The sequence below is a fragment of the Pseudorasbora parva genome, chromosome 2 (assembly GCF_024679245.1).
Source record: "Pseudorasbora parva isolate DD20220531a chromosome 2, ASM2467924v1, whole genome shotgun sequence".
NCBI classification, from domain to species: Eukaryota; Metazoa; Chordata; class Actinopteri; order Cypriniformes; family Gobionidae; genus Pseudorasbora; species Pseudorasbora parva.
This window is the reverse complement of record NC_090173.1, coordinates 19,939,620-19,958,372: the sequence shown is the minus strand read 5'-3', so window position 1 is coordinate 19,958,372 and position 18,753 is coordinate 19,939,620. Positions and strand designations below refer to the sequence as shown.

The window sequence follows — 18,753 nt, the reverse complement described above, 5'->3', positions numbered from 1 at the left end:
AGACAAAAAACCTTATTTAAAATATTAACAATATTTAAAAAAGTTAATTGAGGAATAGCTTCTTTTTTAATTTTCTCTCACTGAGACACGGATAAAACATCACATCTGAAAAGCATTTGAAAATATAAACAATAAATGATGAGAGTATAATAAAAGTTTCAATGCAACTTTCAAAAAAAGGTTTACTTAAAATCGCTAGGAAATAGAAGCAAAACACTGTTTAACCACGCCCCTCTGGTCCCTCATTGGGTTGGACGGCAATCCTTTCGTGACGTCAAATGTACGCTCTGTCTTCTGTCTGTAAAAGATGTTATGAAAACCGTGCAATCGCAAAGATGAACTTTACGAAATGCCTTCCGTTTATCTCCATATTTTTCATTCCTAAAGGATCGCAGGAGCAGCTGTAGTTGACGGTACGTTGATTGAATCCCAATATATTTACACTATACTGTGTTTTTCGCTCTTACATGTGTTGGATGTTGCCGCATCCCCGAGTATTGGAACAGAGGAGCCATAATTGACTATCAGTAAACATGTGCCTATTTAGAAAAAACATATATGTTGTTTATTACTCCTCTCAATTACTGTGTTTACTTATTAAGTTATTTATTTATTGTGTGTGCCTCATTATATGAAGTAGTTATAGTTTAAAAGCTTATTATTTTCGCCATGTATCCATCTGTAGTTAGTTCTAGTTTTATTAGAAAAGAACAAATGCATGATTAATTATCTGTAGGTATTTAAAGGTGAACCTTATATTACAGCGCCTGGCTCTACTCTGTTGTTTGTATTTCCATCCCAAGGCCTCATGAGTCTGATTCAGCCTCTCTTCAGGCTCCTGTGTGTCCTGTCCCTGGCCTCTTCTGCTTCTGCTCTTCATGGCCGTAATAACACCGTGAGCCATGAGTACTGTGTGCTGGGAGCTGGACCGGCAGGGCTCCAGATGGGCTACTTTCTGTCCCGGAGCCAGAGAGATTACATCATTCTAGAGAGAAACTCAGGACCAGGCAGCTTCTTCAACATGTACGTGATATCTGAATGACAAAGGATGTTTTCTTAAACTTAGTTAGAACAAAAGGAATGTAATGTACATTCAATTATTGCAAAATACTGCTGTAAAAAGATAACATAAATGAGTAAAACATATACATTTAAAACAGTTTTAATTACATCTAATATAACATGCAACATAATTAAAATATAATGGAATAAAACTCAATTTGCTTTCAGTATCTTCTATCTGAAGATTTATTAATATAGGTTGAAAATGCTGTTGAATTTTAGGAGTAAACTTTAAAAATCTTTTTCTTAATAATTCATTTTAAAATGAAAATTACCCAATAATCGTCTCACCCTCAAGCCATCCTAGGTGTATATGGCTTTCTTCTTTCTGATGAACACAATCAGAGTTATATTAATTAATACCCTGGCTCTTCCAAGATCTATAATGGCAGTGATGGAGTTCATTGAGATTGAAGCTCATCCATCCATAATAAACATACTCCATATGGCTCCAGGGGATTAATAAAGGCCTTCTAAAGCAAATCGATGCATTTGTGAAAGAAAAATATCCACATTTAAACCTTTTATAAAGAAAAATATCCAGCTTCCGTCCGACGGTCTTCCGTATTCAACTTAAAGAAAAAAAGTAACTGGCGCGACGAAGTACTAGAACGTAGTAAGCGTTTTGACTAAGCGTTTTACAGTTGAATACGGAAGGAGATCTATTACTTTTATTATGGATAGATGTGCTTTTTTGAGCTTCAAACTCAATGGACCCTATCACGGCCATTATAAAGCTGTGAAGTGTCAGGATAGTTATTAAAGTGTTAGTTCACCCAAAAATAAAAATTATGTCATTAATTACTCACCCTAATGTTGTTCGACATTTGTAAGACGGAACACGAAGATATTTTTGTTGAAATCCGATGGCTCAGAAAGGCCTCCATTGACACCAATGCTTTACCAAAGCTTTGTTATGAATTTAGCTTTTGCAATTTAAGTCATTATTTAATTTTTGTTTGTGCACACAAACTATTCTCGTGGCTTCATTAAATGATTGTAGAGCCACTGTAGTGAGATGGGCTTTGTATTGACGTCTTTAGTGCCTTAATGGGTCTTGAGAGGAAATTTCATTGTTGTCAATGAAGGCCTTTCTGAGCCATCGGATTTCAGCAAAAATATCTTCATTTGTGTTCTGAAGATGAACGGAGGTTTTATGGGTGTCGTACGACATTAGGGTGAGGAATTAATGACAGAATTTTCCTTTTTGGGTGAACTTACCCTTTAATATAACTATGATTTTGTTCGTCTGAAAGAAGAATGTCATGTACACCTAGAATGGCTTGAGGGTGAGTAAATCATGCAGCATTTTTCATTTTAAAGTGAATTACTCCTTTAAGGCTAAACATTGCTTTATTTACTGTATTGCTTTCAGATATCCACGGCACAGAAAGCTCATCAGCATTAATAAAATATACACTGGGAGGCGAAACAAGGAATTCAACTTGCGTCATGATTGGAACTCCCTCTTGAGTGACAGGCCCGACCTCCTGTTTCAACGAGTTAGCCGGGAGCTTTACCCCAATGCTGATGACTTCCCACGTTACCTCTCAATGTTTGTGAAAGAGCTGGGGCTAAAGGTTAAATATGGAGCTGATATAGGAAGAATTAAGGCATCAGAATTTAGTGGAAACCGAGGCTACATCCTGTCCGATCAGAGTGGTGTCAGTTATCAGTGCAGGTATAGTAACTTCATTCATTTATTTTTATTTCAAATGTAATTTCAAATGTAATTAAATAATATTTATCAGCAGGTCTCTGATTTGCCCTCATAACATGTCATTTTTTTGTCTCTTCAGTGTCCTGTTAGTGTCTACAGGCCTTTGGGTTCCTCAGCAGGTGGATTTTCTTGGCTCTGACCTGGTGGAAGGTTATGAGTCTATTCCCACTGATCCCGAGGAGTTTAAAGAACAAGCTGTGTTAATCCTTGGCAAAGGAAACTCCGCCTTTGAGACGGCACAAAGCATCTTGGGTAGAGCGAGCCGGGTTCACTTGTATAGTCCCAGCCCAGTACGTCTCGCATGGCAGACACACTACGTTGGGGACCTCAGGTACTGAATCCTCTCCGTCCAACTTATTGGAAAATGCAATTTTTAAGTCTGCTTATAACTACAATCAAAAATTCACAAGTGATTTATCCAGGTAGGATCACAGCATTAAATCTATCCCTAACCCTTTTACCAAAATCAGAGGGCACTGATTGGATAATTGCAATTAGTGTTGCCAAGTCCTGTGGAAAGTTATTGCCAAAGGTTGTTTTTTTCCTGTGGGTTAATGCCCCACCAAACATACAATTAGGCACTCTGAAGCCCCCGCACATACAAAAACAGCAAAGAATACGCCCTCTGGCGGAGAAGATAACATTGAGCTGTTTTTGATTGCTCACACACCTGCCAATCCTGATTACAATGTTGTTCCAGGACCAACAACTTATGTTCATCTAGGAACATGTCATACATGTCAACAAAAAGCCTTTTCATAATCTTGTCTTATGATCGTCTCCCTCCCAGAAAACACTGTTACATCAAAATGTAACATAATGTCTTTATTTTACTATGTCAACATCACTGAGCCCAAAGGCAGCAGGCATCATGCAGATAAACTATTTTTGAAATAGATTTGACCAAGTACAATTAAAATCCAACAAAATAAATAATGAACAAATAAAATAAAATGTATATTAATTTATTTTTATCCATTAGTTATGACAGGGGACACATGGAACGAGTTACCCGCTCCACATTTTGATTGACAGCAGTTACAGCCTACAAGTGACTGTGTTTACTTTGTTTTCTTTTCAACCATTGGATAGGATTTTTTTTTTAAAAGGTCTGTTGTATTCGCGTAAGGCGGGATGTTACTTGACAAAGTGCTGTTAAATATAGGTAAGAACTACGCTGGAAAAAAATTAAAATAAAATGCTTTCTTAAAAAGGCAAAAGAACACATGCATGTTTGCTTAATATGATAATTAAAAACCAACAGACTGATGAAAATGCGGTAGATTTTCTGTATGCTGTACGGTACAACTCAAAGCGGGACGGGTGGTCACCCTATTTCATGGTGACTTTATCATTTCTGTTTTTCAGGGCAGTAAATAATGAGCTATTAGACACATACCAGCTGAAATCTCTGGATGGTCTAGTAGAGGGAAGACTGGAGGATATTGCCATTGTTCGTAGAGGAAAAGATGGTGGGAAAAGAAGAACAGCAAGGAAAAGACGTCAAACATCGACGGAGGGAAAGGAGCCGCTGTATTTAACTCTTACTGAACTGCTTGATGACCAGAATGGCAACAACATTTCAGAGGTCACCGGTCAAAATCTGCCTGGTTACCACACTGATAACTTCTCCCTCAGACAGCCGTACGACCGAGTGATCCGCTGCCTGGGCTTCCGTTTTAACTTCTCCATCTTTGATGGGTAAGATTTGACCCATCATTTACATTTATCATGAATATGAATTATTTTCAGATTGACAAAATCTTTTCATTTTTTATCCAGATCTGCACGGCCGGCCCAAAGCAGCGGTGCCCGGGGCCGTTTGCCAGGAGTAACAGCCTGGTATGAAGGCCGAGGGACACCCAACATGTTTGTCCTGGGTACGGCAGCCCACTCCAGAGATTATCGCATGTCTGCCGGAGGATTTGTTCATGGGTTCCGCTACACTGGTAAGCATTACATCTCACTTCGGCATAACATTTCACGTTTGTCAAAAGAGCTCATATCAAAGTTTCTCTGTTTTGCTTCTACAGTGCGTGCTGTTCACAAAATCCTGGAGCAACGTTACCATAACATTGCCTGGCCTGCTACAACATTACCCATCAGTCAGCTGCAGTCTTGGATTCTTAAGAGGGTGAATGAAGCCTCTGGACCATACCAAATGTTTGGGGTTCTTGGGGACATTATTTTACTGCGGGGGTAAGAGATGTTTCAAGAGATGCATGTACAGTATGTCGTATCTGGGTATCAAATCACTCAGTTGATGGAACTGTAGTGATAAACACTACCGTTTACATTTCAGTTTGGAATGTTTTTGAAAAAAGTTGTTTTTGCTGAACATGGCTGCATTTATTTAGTCAAAAACACAGTAAAAACAGTAATATTGTGAAATATTATTATATATATATATATATATATATATATATATATATATATATATATATATATATATATATATATATATATATATATATATATATATTATGTAAAATAACTGTTTTCTATTATTTTAAAATGTAATTTACTCCTGTGATCAAAGCTCTAATATGATTCTAATATGATGATTTGCTGCTCAAAAAACATTTTTATTATCAATGTTGAAAACAGTTGTGCTGCTTCATATTTTTGTAGAAACCGAACTCCGTTGGCTTGCGAGCTGTAAAAGCCAAACTCAGGTCAGGCCTATCGCATCGTGTATAGAGTCGGTGGGCGTAATTTAACATAATGACGGCAGAGTTGCGGCGGTCATTCTTAAACATGGAAGATGTGTTCAGAGTTTTGCAGACCGGAAAAAAGTTCTGGTGGAAAAACGCATGGGACTCAGCCACAACCCGCTTGTGACTGTTGTCTCACCACTGATAGCGCTCTGGTTGTAGCCATAGACAGTAAAAGAAATGGACAGAGCTATCCCATTGACTTCTACGGCGTTAAGTGATGTCAGTAAAGGAGCACTCACTTCCTGATGGCTGAGCGAACTGCGCAGGCTCAGACTGAGCTTGATGACGTAGATATGACGTAAGCCTCCTGTCTGACAGTTGTAGGTCTTCTAGTAGTTGTTCTAGTAGTTAGTGGTTATGACGCAATCGTTAACCTATTTTTACAAAAACAGCTTCTACGGGGCGATAGTGTAAGATACAAGGTAACGGAGCCTTTTATACATTGTCGTGTTTCTTTAGAAATAAACAACGGACAAATGGAGTCTTTAAACGCTTCAGATGTAAAGTTATTCACTGTCAAAGTGACTCAAAAATGAATGGGAGTCAATGGGATCCTAACAGCAGGTGATGACTTGGTTAGCAATGGGTGGAACGCTTTCCGAGTGCTAGATTACCCCCTTGGTTGTAGCATATCCTATTGCGGGCAGAGAGACTCTGAAAGACAACCGTTTCTCTCCCCCCCCCCAACCTCCCCCCCCCCCGAAGAACCGATTTATATAATATATTATAGATAATATATTATTTAGATAATATATTATTTCTGTTTTTGACAGTTATAACACTGAACTAAACTTTTCTCTATAATTTTCTCTATAAATTTCGCTCCTTGCATGCATAACAAAACACACTTCTATATCAATAAATAAAGGGGTCTGAAAGAGTGCAAAAAAGTAATGTGCACTGTGACTAAAGTGTCTTGTTTAAATAAAAGGGTGACGTGACTTGATTGATTACACGACTCCATGAGTTTGTCTCTCTTTTTTAGCACCAAGATTTAACTGCATATCAAGCATGAAACATATCTCAGTTGTGCCTTAATGGCTGCTATGCTAAATAAAGTTGCCTTTATTTGAAGTTGGCAAATTATTATTTCTTTTGACCACCGTTGATGACTCTTCATCTCACCTCAAACGCAGTGCTTTAATGGTGGTTTTGCGCACGGTTCTCAAAACAGCCACAAGATGGATTTATCGGTACAAAACCGATACCCGATTATGGAAAAAATGCTTAAATATCTGCAGAAATATTTGAAAAAATGATAATCGGGTGATCCTTAATTGTATATAAAATGACCTACACAAACCTCTCTCCTCCTTCCTTCCACAGGTCTTACTGTGAATATCTGGAGGAGTTTCCCCTGCAGGCCCTACCCCAGTTGTCTGCTCTGTCCGGTCGTCCCCTCTCAGATCATGGTCTTCTGGTCTTGGTCATGCAGTATGGACTGAACCGGACTGATACGCTAGGGCCCGGTCGGGCTGAGTCAGAATGGACCAAAGCCTGGAGGTCCAACTTCCTCCATCCCGTCCTCTACTACTATAACACACTACCTACAGGTGAAGAGCTTCTTTAGTATATTTTGAGATTTACTGTATATAGCATATTGTAAATGGAGAGCCAATTAATTCTTAAAGGGTTAGTTTACCCAAAAATGAAATTGATGTCATTAACGACTCACCCTAATGTCGTTTCACACCTGTAAGACCTCTGTTCATCTTCAGAACACAGTTTAAGATATTTTATATTTAGTCTGAGAGCGTATCCATATCTAAGTGTATGCACACTATTCTGTCCATGTCCAGAAAGGGAATAAAAACATCATCAAAGTAGTCCATATGGGACATCAGGTAGTTCATTAGAATCTCTTGAAGCATCGAAAATACATTTTGGTCCAAAAATAACAAAAACTACGACTTTATTCAGCATTGTCTTCTCTTCTGGGTTTGTTTTTAATACTCAAATAAAGATTCAAACGGTTATGAATCAGCGGATTGATTTCCCACATATGTGAGAGTTCAAGCCCTTTAAAGGGTTAGTTCACCCAAAAATGTAATGTTTGTCATTAATAATTCATCCAAATGTTGTTCCACACCTGTAAGACCTCCGTTCATCTTCAGAACACAGTTTAAGAAATGTATTATTAGGACGAGAGCGTATCTAAGTGTATGCACACTATACTGCCCATGTCCAGAAAGGGAATAAAAACATCATTCAGGGAAAAGTTCAGGGATATTTTTGAGAATAATTTCTGTTGATGTCTTATCAATATCACTGGATTTAAACTGGATATTAAAAGAAGTGTGCTTTATGTTTCTATAGAAAAAGATATGAGACAGCGTCCAGTTGGCTGGCCACTACCGCGACCCGAGGCCATTCATCACATGGTCGAGGACTTCCTGACTGAATGGGATCAGCCCATATCACACAGCCAACCTCTCAGACGCTTCCTCGAGCACTGCCTCCAAACCGACCTCAGGGCCTTTTATGCTGGTCAGTATGTACATACTGAGCGCCAATAAAATTCATAGAATATACACATTATGGATGTTTTACAATACAAACATTTAGGGTCAGTAACATAAACAAAAAATGAATTTAATACTTTTATTCAGCAAGGATGCATTAAACTGATTGTAATTGACATTTAAAATGTTACAAAAGATTACTATTTCAAATATATGCTGTTTTATTGAATCAATGAATTGTGTTTCCACGAAAAACAAAAATTAAAACTTGTTTGAACATTGATAATAATCAGAAATTCTTCATGTGCATCAAATCTTTATTTTAAAATTATTTCTGAAGGATCATGTGACACTGAAGACCGGAGTAATGATGCTGATTTTAAATTGTAATAATATTTCACAATAACACAGTTTTTACTAGCCTAGAAATCTAGACGCACCCTAGCGGCAGCAAATTTAATCTGCCCGCAAGTGTCATCTAGCAACTCTCAATACCATTCTGAGCTGTAATGGCCTAACTCTTGCCGGGCCAATCACATCGTGTATAGAGTCGGTGGGCGGGGCCATAATGACGACGGCCGAGTTGCGTTTGCGTGCTTCTAGTAAACACAGAAACTGGCGAACGGCGGTCTTTCGAATCAGTTCTGACCGCGACTCTGGAAGACTTGGAGTTAAGCTTTTCTCTGAGAAAAGAACAAAGAACGGCACTGAAGTCATTCTTAAAAAGGGAAGATGTGTTCTGAGTTTTGCTGACCGGATACGGCGAATGTTTAATCTATCAACAAGCTCTGCTTCACCTTCGTTGCTCTGGTTGGTGTAGCGCTATCCTATCGTGCGCAGAGGGAGTTTGAAAGACAACCGTTTATCCCGCCCCTCGGATTGAGCCCTGTCTATGGTGAGTTTCCAGACCAAACATCTTGATGTGGGTCTGGCTTGTCAGGCTACGTTTTTACTGCATTTTTAATCAATAAATGCAGCCTTGCTGAGCAGAAGATACTTCTAGAGCATTAAAGGTGTCATGGACTGGCTTATATATATATATATATATATATATATATATGTATATGTATATGTATATATATATATATATATATATATATATATATATATATATATATATATATATATATATATATGTATGTATATATATATATATGTATGTATATATATATATATGTATGTATATATATATATATATATATATATATATATATATATATATATATATATATACTGTTGTCTGAGGTCAACTAATGACTTTTGTGTGGTTTTTACATTCAAAAACATCATAACTAATAAGTAATAGGCTATTTTCTACACTGGTTTTGAGGCTCTCTCCTGAACGCTGGGTTTCATGAGGGAGGGATTGTTTTTAAAGCGACCACGGAATTATTCTCTCGATCACAGGGCTCGCAAACGTCTTCATCAAACTAACACAATTATTTATTTCTCATCCACTCGCGATTGATTGGAATATTATTTCTGTAGTACATCGCCCGCACGATCGGTGGATATAAGCGCGAACCGCGCACACACACACACACACACACACACACAAACACAGATCAAGAAAGGAATATTATTTCACTATTCACCAGCCTGCCGATGGGCTTTCGTTCTAGTAGCCCGTCTTGAAAACACATAGCCCCGGGACTACTAATACATATAAAAAAGACGTTTTACTCACATAAGTGTGCTGCACAAATCCTGTCGGATCCAATATAGAAGGCACAACATTGTGTTTTAATCTCAAATGTGTACAAATCCAGCATCGACCTGAGACTATTCCGCAGTGAAATGAAGCAGACACGCGTACATGTCTTCCCCACGTGAGCAGGAATTTCATTAAAAAAAAAAAATGAAGTATCACACATTCCTAATATTAGGATCCGAAGGAAGCTTATGCAGTGACTGTGTTCTTCCACAATATCTTGCTATCTTCTTTGGCATGTTTATTGCTGCTGGCTAGTTAGCTGATGAATCAGTGGACGGGGCTACTGAATTACACGTGCTTATTATTCTGTAGAGGTGTGTTTCGTCAGTCGATGACGTCAAGATATTGCACACGATCGTTTTCTGGGCCTGGTGTTTTATATATCAAAAGCTCAAGGGAAAGTTGATTTCTCAATTCATCACCCCTTTAAAAAAAATCTTACCGACCTCAAATTTTTTGAACTGTTGTGTATATGCCAACAAAACTATTTTTTTCCCAAATGTTTCATTTATTTTTGTGCTTCTTTGTGTCCTTTTCCCTCAGAATCCTGTTTCCTTCTGTCCCTCACCAGTCGTAGCCCACCCCTCTTTTGCCGCCAAGGTTACTTGAGAAAGCAGGGCATTGTGGGAAACAGCCACCTATGGCAACATGCCCGTGAGGCAGGACTCATGGCTGATCATCAGGGAGAAGTTCCCGAATACCTTCCCGAATCCCTGAAACATGCAGGCACTGCAGTCGTTTCAACTGTGAACTTTGACCTTTGAGGGCATTAATGGTACCAAAGACAGAATCTGTTCTGCTTTTAAAATCCTGTTCATCATCTACCTCCCACTTCTCATGGAATCTACTTAGATTTTTATTGAAAACATCCCACATCCAGCTCGCTCAGACTATGATCAAACATACGGTTAAATGAAATATTGAGTATTACCTTATTAGCCATAGTTTTTATAAGCCAAAGTATAGCTTTACATTTATTGTTTTATGGTGTTGGGTTTGGTGTGGTGTTGCAGTACAATGCGTAACTTATATTTTTATACTATTGTTAGAGGTATATTAAGTATTTTCATGGGTTGACATGCATGTGTGTATATTTATAACGTATATTTATAACAATAAAGACATCCCATCATTAATTATTAATTTCAGAAAGGTTTGTGTTTGTGCTTACCTTTAGTATGTTAAATTACAGATAAACATATACATACACACAATTTATATATATATATATATATATATATATATATATATATATATATATATATATATATATATATATATATATATTTCATTCTAGCACTAAAACAGGTTCAGAAGCGCATTAATAGTCATTAAAAACTAATTTGTTAGTGAAAAGACTGGAGTGTGAGTTTAAAAAATCTAAAACATTGGTTCTCAAAGAAAAAAAAGGTAAATTTGAAATCCCTTGATTTTTTCAAGGATGTGATGCTGTTAGATAAGCGCTATGCTGCATATTAATCTGGAGCAAAATCAGGAACTTTACATGCATGTAATGTTCCTGATTTTGCTCCAGATTAATAAGAAATATATATCTTTAATCTAAATTACTATTTAATTAATATTATATATAAAGACATTTTGAAGCCCTTCAATTCAAGACCCTGATCTTTGTTTTTATAAAATATAAGTGGGAAATCACCTTTTATGGAAATCAAGAACGTACTTATTACGCTACCATGATACGCTCTCTGAATGGTCGACTGCCTTAACAACATCGATGCTGATTGGCTATCTAGGTGACGATGACTGCAGACTAAGCAATGCAGGCGTGTTTTACTAAAATCTAGCGCAAAACATTGACACAGCGCCATTTTGGCTCAATAGGGCTCATAGTTCAACTGCTCTAGAACACGGAACGATTCATGTTCGGCATAAGATCGCAATGAACGCAAAAGCAGTTGCTTTTTTATTTAAAAACCTCGCTCGAAATGCAGTCTTGAAGAATAGCGCGTGTGCGACAATGTTGCGTTAGTTTTGTGCAAAAGACACAGTTACGTTCTGTTGGTACATGCTGACATTAGTCCAGTAACGTTAAACGCCTTATTGATATGGACGGGTCAAACGCACTTGTTGCAGCCGCCTCGGATGGCGAGCGGTCCAGTTCGGAGGGAGAGTATACGGTAGCGAGCGGACCGGCTGCTGTGAGAGACACCGAGAAAAGCGAGGACGAGACTCCGATGGAGGCTGCAGGTGCGGTCGGGTTCAGTATCTCCCGTCTGGACACGCTGAGCGCCCTGAGACTAAACCGAACCCGACCGTCCGCGGACACGGAGCTCCGCTATCTGCACTTGTTATGGAAGCCCGGTGAACTGCTACAGGCGGGACGGAGTTCGCCGGGCAAGATGACGTCGAGCAGGGTGAGGCGGCTGGGAAGAGCCCGGAGGAACATGGGGCCCATTGGAAAAGACCTGTATGGTGTGTGCATCAACGGAAATGTCACAACAACACATTACAACGGTTACATCATGTCTAATAATAAAGATATATATTTTTTCTTGGTGGTATATATTTATAGGCTACTCTGTACACATTGGTTACCTCAATTATCAGATGCAGTGACCTCAATTATTACACAATTTTGTACCAGACAAATGGGTTACAGGAACATCCATCCATGTACACCATATTGCCAAAAGTTTTGGGACGCCTGCCTTTACATGAACTTTAATGACATCCCATTCTTAATCTGTAGGGTTTAATATGGGGTTGGCCCACCCTATGCAGTTATAAGCTCTTTTGGGAAGGCTTTCCACAAGGTTTAGGAGTGTGTTTATGGGAATTTTGGACGCATTGTTCTTCTAGAAGCGCATTTGTAAGGCCAGGTACTGATGTCGGACGAGAAGGCCTGACTCTCAGTCTCCGCTCTAATTCATCCTAAAGGTGTTCTATTGGGTTGACTCTGTGCAGGCCAGTCATGAACAAAGTTGGGAGCATGAAATTGTCCAAATTGTATTGTTATGCAGAAGCATTTAGAGCTCCTTTCACTGGAACTAAGAGGCCAAGACCGACCAACCCCTGAAAAACAATCCCACACCATAATCCCCCCTCCACCAAACTTTACTCTTGGCACAATGCAGTCAGGCAAGTACCATTCTTTTGGCAACCGCCAAACCCAGATTTGTTCATCGGATTGGCAGATAGAGAAGCGTGATTCGTCATTCCAGAGAACACGTCTCCACTGCTCTAGAGTCCAGTGGTGGTGTGATTTACTCCACTGCATCTGACACTGCATTGCATTTGGTGATGTTAGGCTTGGATGAGCTGCTCGGTCATGGAAACCCATTGTTGAAGCTCTCTACACACTCTTGAGCTAATCTGAAGGCCACACAAAATTTGGAGGTCTGTAGCTATTGACTAAAGTTGGTGACTTTTGCACACTGTACACCTCAGCATAAGCTGGCCCTGCTCTGTGATTTTATGTGGCCTAACACTTCGTGGCTAAGTTGCTGTTGTTACCAATTGCTTCCATTTTATTATAATACCATTAACAGTTGACCGTATAATATTTAGTAGTGAGGACATTTCACAAATGGACATGTGGTAACAGGTAGTAACCTATCACGGTACCACGCTTGAATTCACTGAGCCCCTGAGAGCGACCCGTTCTTTCACAAATATTTGTAGAAGCGTCTTGAAATGATTGGAACACCTGAATTCAATTATTTAGAGCGGTGTCCCAATACTTTTGGCAATATAGTAAATGTATCCATTTATAACCATTTATTGTTCCTGTCAATCAATTCTGTATTGTTTTTTTCCTCCAAGCTGTAAGGAGGCTCAGAGAAGCTGCCAACTCCAATGATATTGACACAGGTGAGAATCATCAGCGTGACAGTAGTGGACACATTTGATGCTAAGGTTTGATCTACAGTGAAATTAAAGTCTGTTTACTTTTTTCCCATTCTAGTTCGCAGATTGCTGGAAGATGATACTGATCCTTGTGCTGCTGATGACAAGGGCAGGACGGCCTTACACTTCTCTTCCTGCAATGGCAATGAGAGTATTGGTAAGATCAGATAAACTGATTGATATTAACTTTTCATAGTGGCATTCATTGCATGATATGTTATTGTTTAATGGTTTATATGCAGTAGTACCACAAATAAATGGCATCACAAAATATCAAACCAAGTGCTGTTTATTTTAAAGAAAAACAACACAAGCACACTTGTGGAAAAACAGTATGAAAGGGTTGTTTGTGTTTTAATTGATAAAAAATATATATAAATGTTTAATTGTGGCTTAATTGTACTAACATTTTGAGAGCATAACATTTAAAGAGGACATTTTTTACTGTTTTAACTTGTTTTCAATCTAAGCACTGTAACACCATTCAATATTACTGAAGTCAGAACCACCGCTGCTCTTCCCCTATATATATAATATAGTTGATAGTGTATTAAAGCTCACCAAAATGGTAAGGGCAATGGCATTTCTGAAGGACACTCAAAGCGGTTGACAAATCAAAACACTCTGGTCCAACTGACCAATCAGAGCATTGTCTAAAAAAGGAATTTTTCAAGCATTCTAATAGACACCAAAAACAAAATCCAGACTTTGTAAAAGGTCATAATAGGTCCTCTTGTAACATCTTCCTCTTTCTCTTTCCATCTCCACTTGTAACAATGTAGTTCAGTTGTTGCTGAGTTATGGTGCTGACCCAAACCAGAGAGACAGCCTCGGAAACACGCCACTGCATCTGGGTAATAATGTCCAAAACTGAATTAGTTTGGTCACATGTTGTTTTGCATCATTATGTATAATTATAGTCTCAAAGCTGTATGAAATAAGCTTACTGTGAGTTAAATGGCCCTTTACAGCTGCCTGCACCAACCATGTGCCTGTCATCACAACTTTACTGCGGGGAGGTACGATTGATTATCTACGACTGAAAAACCAATGGATCTAAATCTTATTCATCTGAGATCATTCTGATATTTCGTAACAAAAACAGTACATGTTTAACCCCAAACCCATCCCTTAGGTGCCCGTGTTGATGCGCTGGACCGTGCTGGAAGGACTCCTCTTCATCTTGCCCGTTCAAAGCTCAACATCTTACAAGAGGGAGACTCCCGTAGCCTAGAAACCCTCAGAGGAGAGGTCACACAGGTGATTAACACATGCCTGACACACTGTATGTAATGCTAGGGCTGGGTACTGACACAAGTTTTACGATTTAATGTGATTTCGATTCACAAGCTTGTAATTCGATGCAACTCCGATACCGATATAGTTTGAAAATATATCAGGAATATTACATGGCAACTTTTCTCAAGAGAAAAAAAATCTCTCTCAACTAATGCTGTAAACTATACAGGAAATCCTTTCAATTGATACATTACTGTAATATTAAAAGTTACTATTTATTGATTTGTATACACGCATGTAAATTACACATTATGAAGTTTTTATAATCATGTTAAAATCACTTTTTAAAGACAACTTTTTTTTCTTCTACTCAATTCATTTTTTTATATAAACAGTTAAATAGTGGATGTCATAACATTTACTTTTCATGACAGATTACATTAATTCACATAATGTTGACATTTTATCTGCAGATTTAAAGCTGAGCATGTGCTGTTCACACGTGTCTTCTAGGGCTGTGCAATTTTGAGGGGGGAAATGTAATCGCGATATTTTTTTTTTAATATTTGTGATTACAATTTAAAATTAAAACTTACAGGTTTGCTCTGCTTGTTTGTAGGGCTAAAAAATTTAGCTTAATGTTTTAATTAATAATAATAAAGTAATTATTATTAGTGGTATTTAACAACAAAAATCGCTAAATAAAAACAAAATAACAAATATTACTATTGTAATATTGCACAGTAAAAAAAAACAAGTATATAATAAAAAAGTATATAATTTTATTTTACATTGCAACTGTCTTAATTTCTGAATTTTCAAACATCAAACCATCAAACTTTTATTTGGATATAAAATCGCAGGGACCCCTTAAAGTAAAGCATTTACTGTGAACCGAATTGCTCTGAGACACTCATAGTGCTGTGCTTTACTCTGAAACACGCAGAGCATGTATTTATTTAAGTAAATCGCAGCCTTTGATACTTTGAGAATTGTACTATGCCAGGGGTTAGGCATAGTACATGGGGCAAACAGCCATATTTTTCCAAAAATAATCGATTATGAGGCATTGGAAATTGGGTTGATTCCAAAGGCTAATCATTAATACTACTCTCGCTTGCTAATAATGATTGGAAATCCAAAGAATGACTTGGAACGGGTTCTTTAGGACAGTTCAGCAGATCTTTTATGCCTTGTGTAATGACATCACTAGGATGCATTTCTAGATATGGTATGTCATGCTGAAACATTCAAATAAAGCCATATGTAATTGCGTAATGCTTATTATTATCTTTCATTCATATAAGTTAATTATGTTTTTTTTGTCACAGTTTCATTCTATAAATAGCATATGGCAAGTTTCCTACATTGAAGGTTTCCACCCAGTGCACATAATACAGACATTTATGCACAAATGTAAATGTTTTCTTCATGTCTAAAGTATTATAAACTTCAGGATTTATCATTACAAGGTGAAACCTTATTATGTTGTCCACAATGTAAGGTTTTGAGCTACATCAACTACATGGTTGACCCAGGTATAGGCACCAGCACCAGATAAAATGCCCATTTTATGCCTATGCTCATTCAGTACCCACGTTGCCCAAGAATAACCCAGGTGGTGCCCACATACACATATTTGTCTAAATACTAAATACAGTCTAAATACATAAAATGATAATAGATGCATGATGTGAAGGTGTTTATCTTTTTTTTTTCTTGATTTTTCTACCAGCCAACTTTCACGCACATCTGACTGACCGGTGAACTGCACACCCTTATTTCAGTGTTGTAATGTTATAGTTGTTTCAACATATAGTTTGCATCATACATTCTACACAATGGCACAATGTTAAACTGAACAGCACACAGGGATTATTATATACACTACATAACAATATTTTAGGTGCCATTCATGCATGCCATGTGCTTGAATGAGCTTGGTTTTTTAGTCTGTTTACTACCAGGGGGCTCGGATGAACCATTTCAAGGGTGGCAAAAATTACAATTTAAAACCAATAAGAGCTAGAAATGTATCTTTATATTTATTTACTTACTTATTTACTACTCACTGAAAATGTCCCTCCAATCTTTGGTCAAAACGAAAAAAGAATCGCAACAAAAGTGAGTTGAATCGGAGTTGATTGCAAAAATCCAAAACTTGAATCTCAGCGCAGGAGCTCTCGGTTACTTCAGAAATGTAAGTAGTTTGCAATTGATTGCTGTCGTGACACTCGCAAGCAGCACTGAACATAAACTTTGGTTGGTACTACTTCAAATATATTATTATTATTATTATTATTATTATTATAAACTTTTTATTAACTTCAGTAGGCTTTATAACAAAGAAATTGTCATGGGCTGAGTTTTCTGCAGAAAGCATTTTTTAACGATCACTTGTGGGTTAATGGTGAGAGACCAGAAGTGCCACATGATTTTTGTCAAAGAACCAGGTGTGCTCGCCAGCCATAGGTTCCTGACCCCTCCACTAAGCCATATCAGGATTTCAGTTCAATTTTGATTACTATGAAAGTGCCTTTGCGTAAAAAGCTTCTGCTGGTTTCAAAAATTGATGAATTAGGGCATTTAAGTAGCTTTCATAAATGTGCCTTAGAAAAACATTACTGATGCGCATCTTTAGACAAAACAATGCAAGTTGCTTTCAGTTAAAACGGCTCAAACATGCATTTTAGTCCGGGACTAGCTTAAGCCTTGTCTGTGAAACTGGGGAATGTCTCCTAATTAATATACATGAGCCAGACTGATGAGGTTTATAATATGCTCCGCCCACACTTTTCAGATTGTTCCGATGCTCTTGTTGTACTGTTCATGCTTGTATATGTGCTGTAATGGAAGATGAACCAATGTTATCTGGATATGTCTGTAGATCATTCAAATGCTGCGGGAATATCTGAATATAATGGGACAGAGTGAGGAGCGAGAGAAACTAGAGCACATCTCAAACCAGCTGCAGAACACCCGTACCAGAGAGCAGGTACGGCTCACACACATCTTAAGATCAAACCGCCGAGCGCATGTACTCTTTCCCTATTTTAAAAGCAGTCAGCGGCTCAGTTTCTGAGGGTTGTACTTCAGGGAAACAGATTAAATAATAGATAGGGTGAATTCAGGGTGATTGGGACATTTTTTCCAAGTCATCTCAATGGTAAAAAGTGTCCCAGCCACCATTAAATCACCCTACATACAAAATATGAACTCTTTTATAGGGATGCAGTGATAATGAAATTCTCGCCTATATCGGTAAGATGAGCCTGATCATTATTTATTTTTATGTTCTGGCCGATAACCAACAAATAGTTGGTTTGAGTTTTACATTCTAATTTGTTTAAAAAATTTTTTTTATTAAAATAATTATTAAAAAAGGCTTGTACATCTGAAAAACAATAAGGTGCTGATATGTCCTGCATCAGTATCCTTTTAACTATAGTGCTCTGTCTTTGATCTCTTTGGGACGGGTTGATTCTTTCATGTGATCCGCAGGTGGACGAGGTGACGGACCTACTGGCCAGCTTCACGTCTCTTAGTATTCAGATGCAGAATATAGGAGACAGGTAGAGATGGAAGGAAGACGTGAGAGGATGGGACAACTGTGGCTTTTGTTCGGAAAATACGAAAACTATTTATGACATGCCTACATGTATAACACAACGGTGTAATTCCTGTTATTTAACTTCAATTTTGACTGAGAACATGAATTGCCTTTTATTTTTGCTCCTGGAACAGTTTGTTTCTGTTATGCCTTTATGGTAGCCTACTATGTCACAGTTTACTGTATATCCATTTTTGTAAGTGATTGAAGACAGCCAAATAAATTACATAATGTCGAAAGTGAATGTGGACTCTGTATTGGATGCAATGATGTAACAATATTAACACTAAAGTATAAGCTGTTAATTTGGATATCGCTTTTATATAGTAAATATCGCTAATTAATACTTTTATCATGAG

At 37.8% G+C, this 18,753-nt stretch overlaps 2 protein-coding genes across 2 annotated transcripts; both read left to right on the top strand.

The window, feature by feature from the left end:
- Positions 1-261: 261 nt before the first annotated feature.
- Positions 262-10,821, top strand: foxred2 (FAD-dependent oxidoreductase domain containing 2). Its single transcript, XM_067428821.1, has 10 exons — positions 262-413; positions 804-1,023; positions 2,438-2,743; positions 2,862-3,113; positions 4,151-4,483; positions 4,565-4,731; positions 4,816-4,981; positions 6,826-7,052; positions 7,816-7,986; positions 10,219-10,821. The coding sequence occupies exons 2-10, from the start codon at positions 809-811 to the stop codon at positions 10,437-10,439; spliced, it is 2,058 nt and encodes a 685-aa protein (XP_067284922.1). The 5' UTR covers positions 262-413; positions 804-808; the 3' UTR covers positions 10,440-10,821.
- Positions 10,822-11,574: 753 nt separating this feature from the next.
- Positions 11,575-18,638, top strand: ankrd54 (ankyrin repeat domain 54). The gene is made up of 8 exons (XM_067458936.1): positions 11,575-12,111; positions 13,462-13,509; positions 13,604-13,702; positions 14,328-14,399; positions 14,517-14,564; positions 14,681-14,805; positions 17,672-17,779; positions 18,286-18,638. The coding sequence occupies exons 1-8, from the start codon at positions 11,745-11,747 to the stop codon at positions 18,358-18,360; spliced, it is 942 nt and encodes a 313-aa protein (XP_067315037.1). The 5' UTR covers positions 11,575-11,744; the 3' UTR covers positions 18,361-18,638.
- Positions 18,639-18,753: the final 115 nt, after the last annotated feature.

Coding starts and splice junctions, on each gene's coding strand:
- ankrd54 (XM_067458936.1), top strand. CDS start 11,745: ATGGACGGGTCAAACGCACTTGTTGCAGCCGCCTCGGATGGCGAGCGG. Junction 13,703..14,327: donor CAATGGCAATGAGAGTATTG/GTAAGATCAGAT, acceptor GTAACAATGTAG/TTCAGTTGTTGCTGAGTTAT. Junction 14,400..14,516: donor AAACACGCCACTGCATCTGG/GTAATAATGTCC, acceptor GGCCCTTTACAG/CTGCCTGCACCAACCATGTG.
- foxred2 (XM_067428821.1), top strand. CDS start 809: ATGAGTCTGATTCAGCCTCTCTTCAGGCTCCTGTGTGTCCTGTCCCTG. Junction 4,732..4,815: donor TCATGGGTTCCGCTACACTG/GTAAGCATTACA, acceptor TTGCTTCTACAG/TGCGTGCTGTTCACAAAATC. Junction 4,982..6,825: donor GACATTATTTTACTGCGGGG/GTAAGAGATGTT, acceptor TTCCTTCCACAG/GTCTTACTGTGAATATCTGG.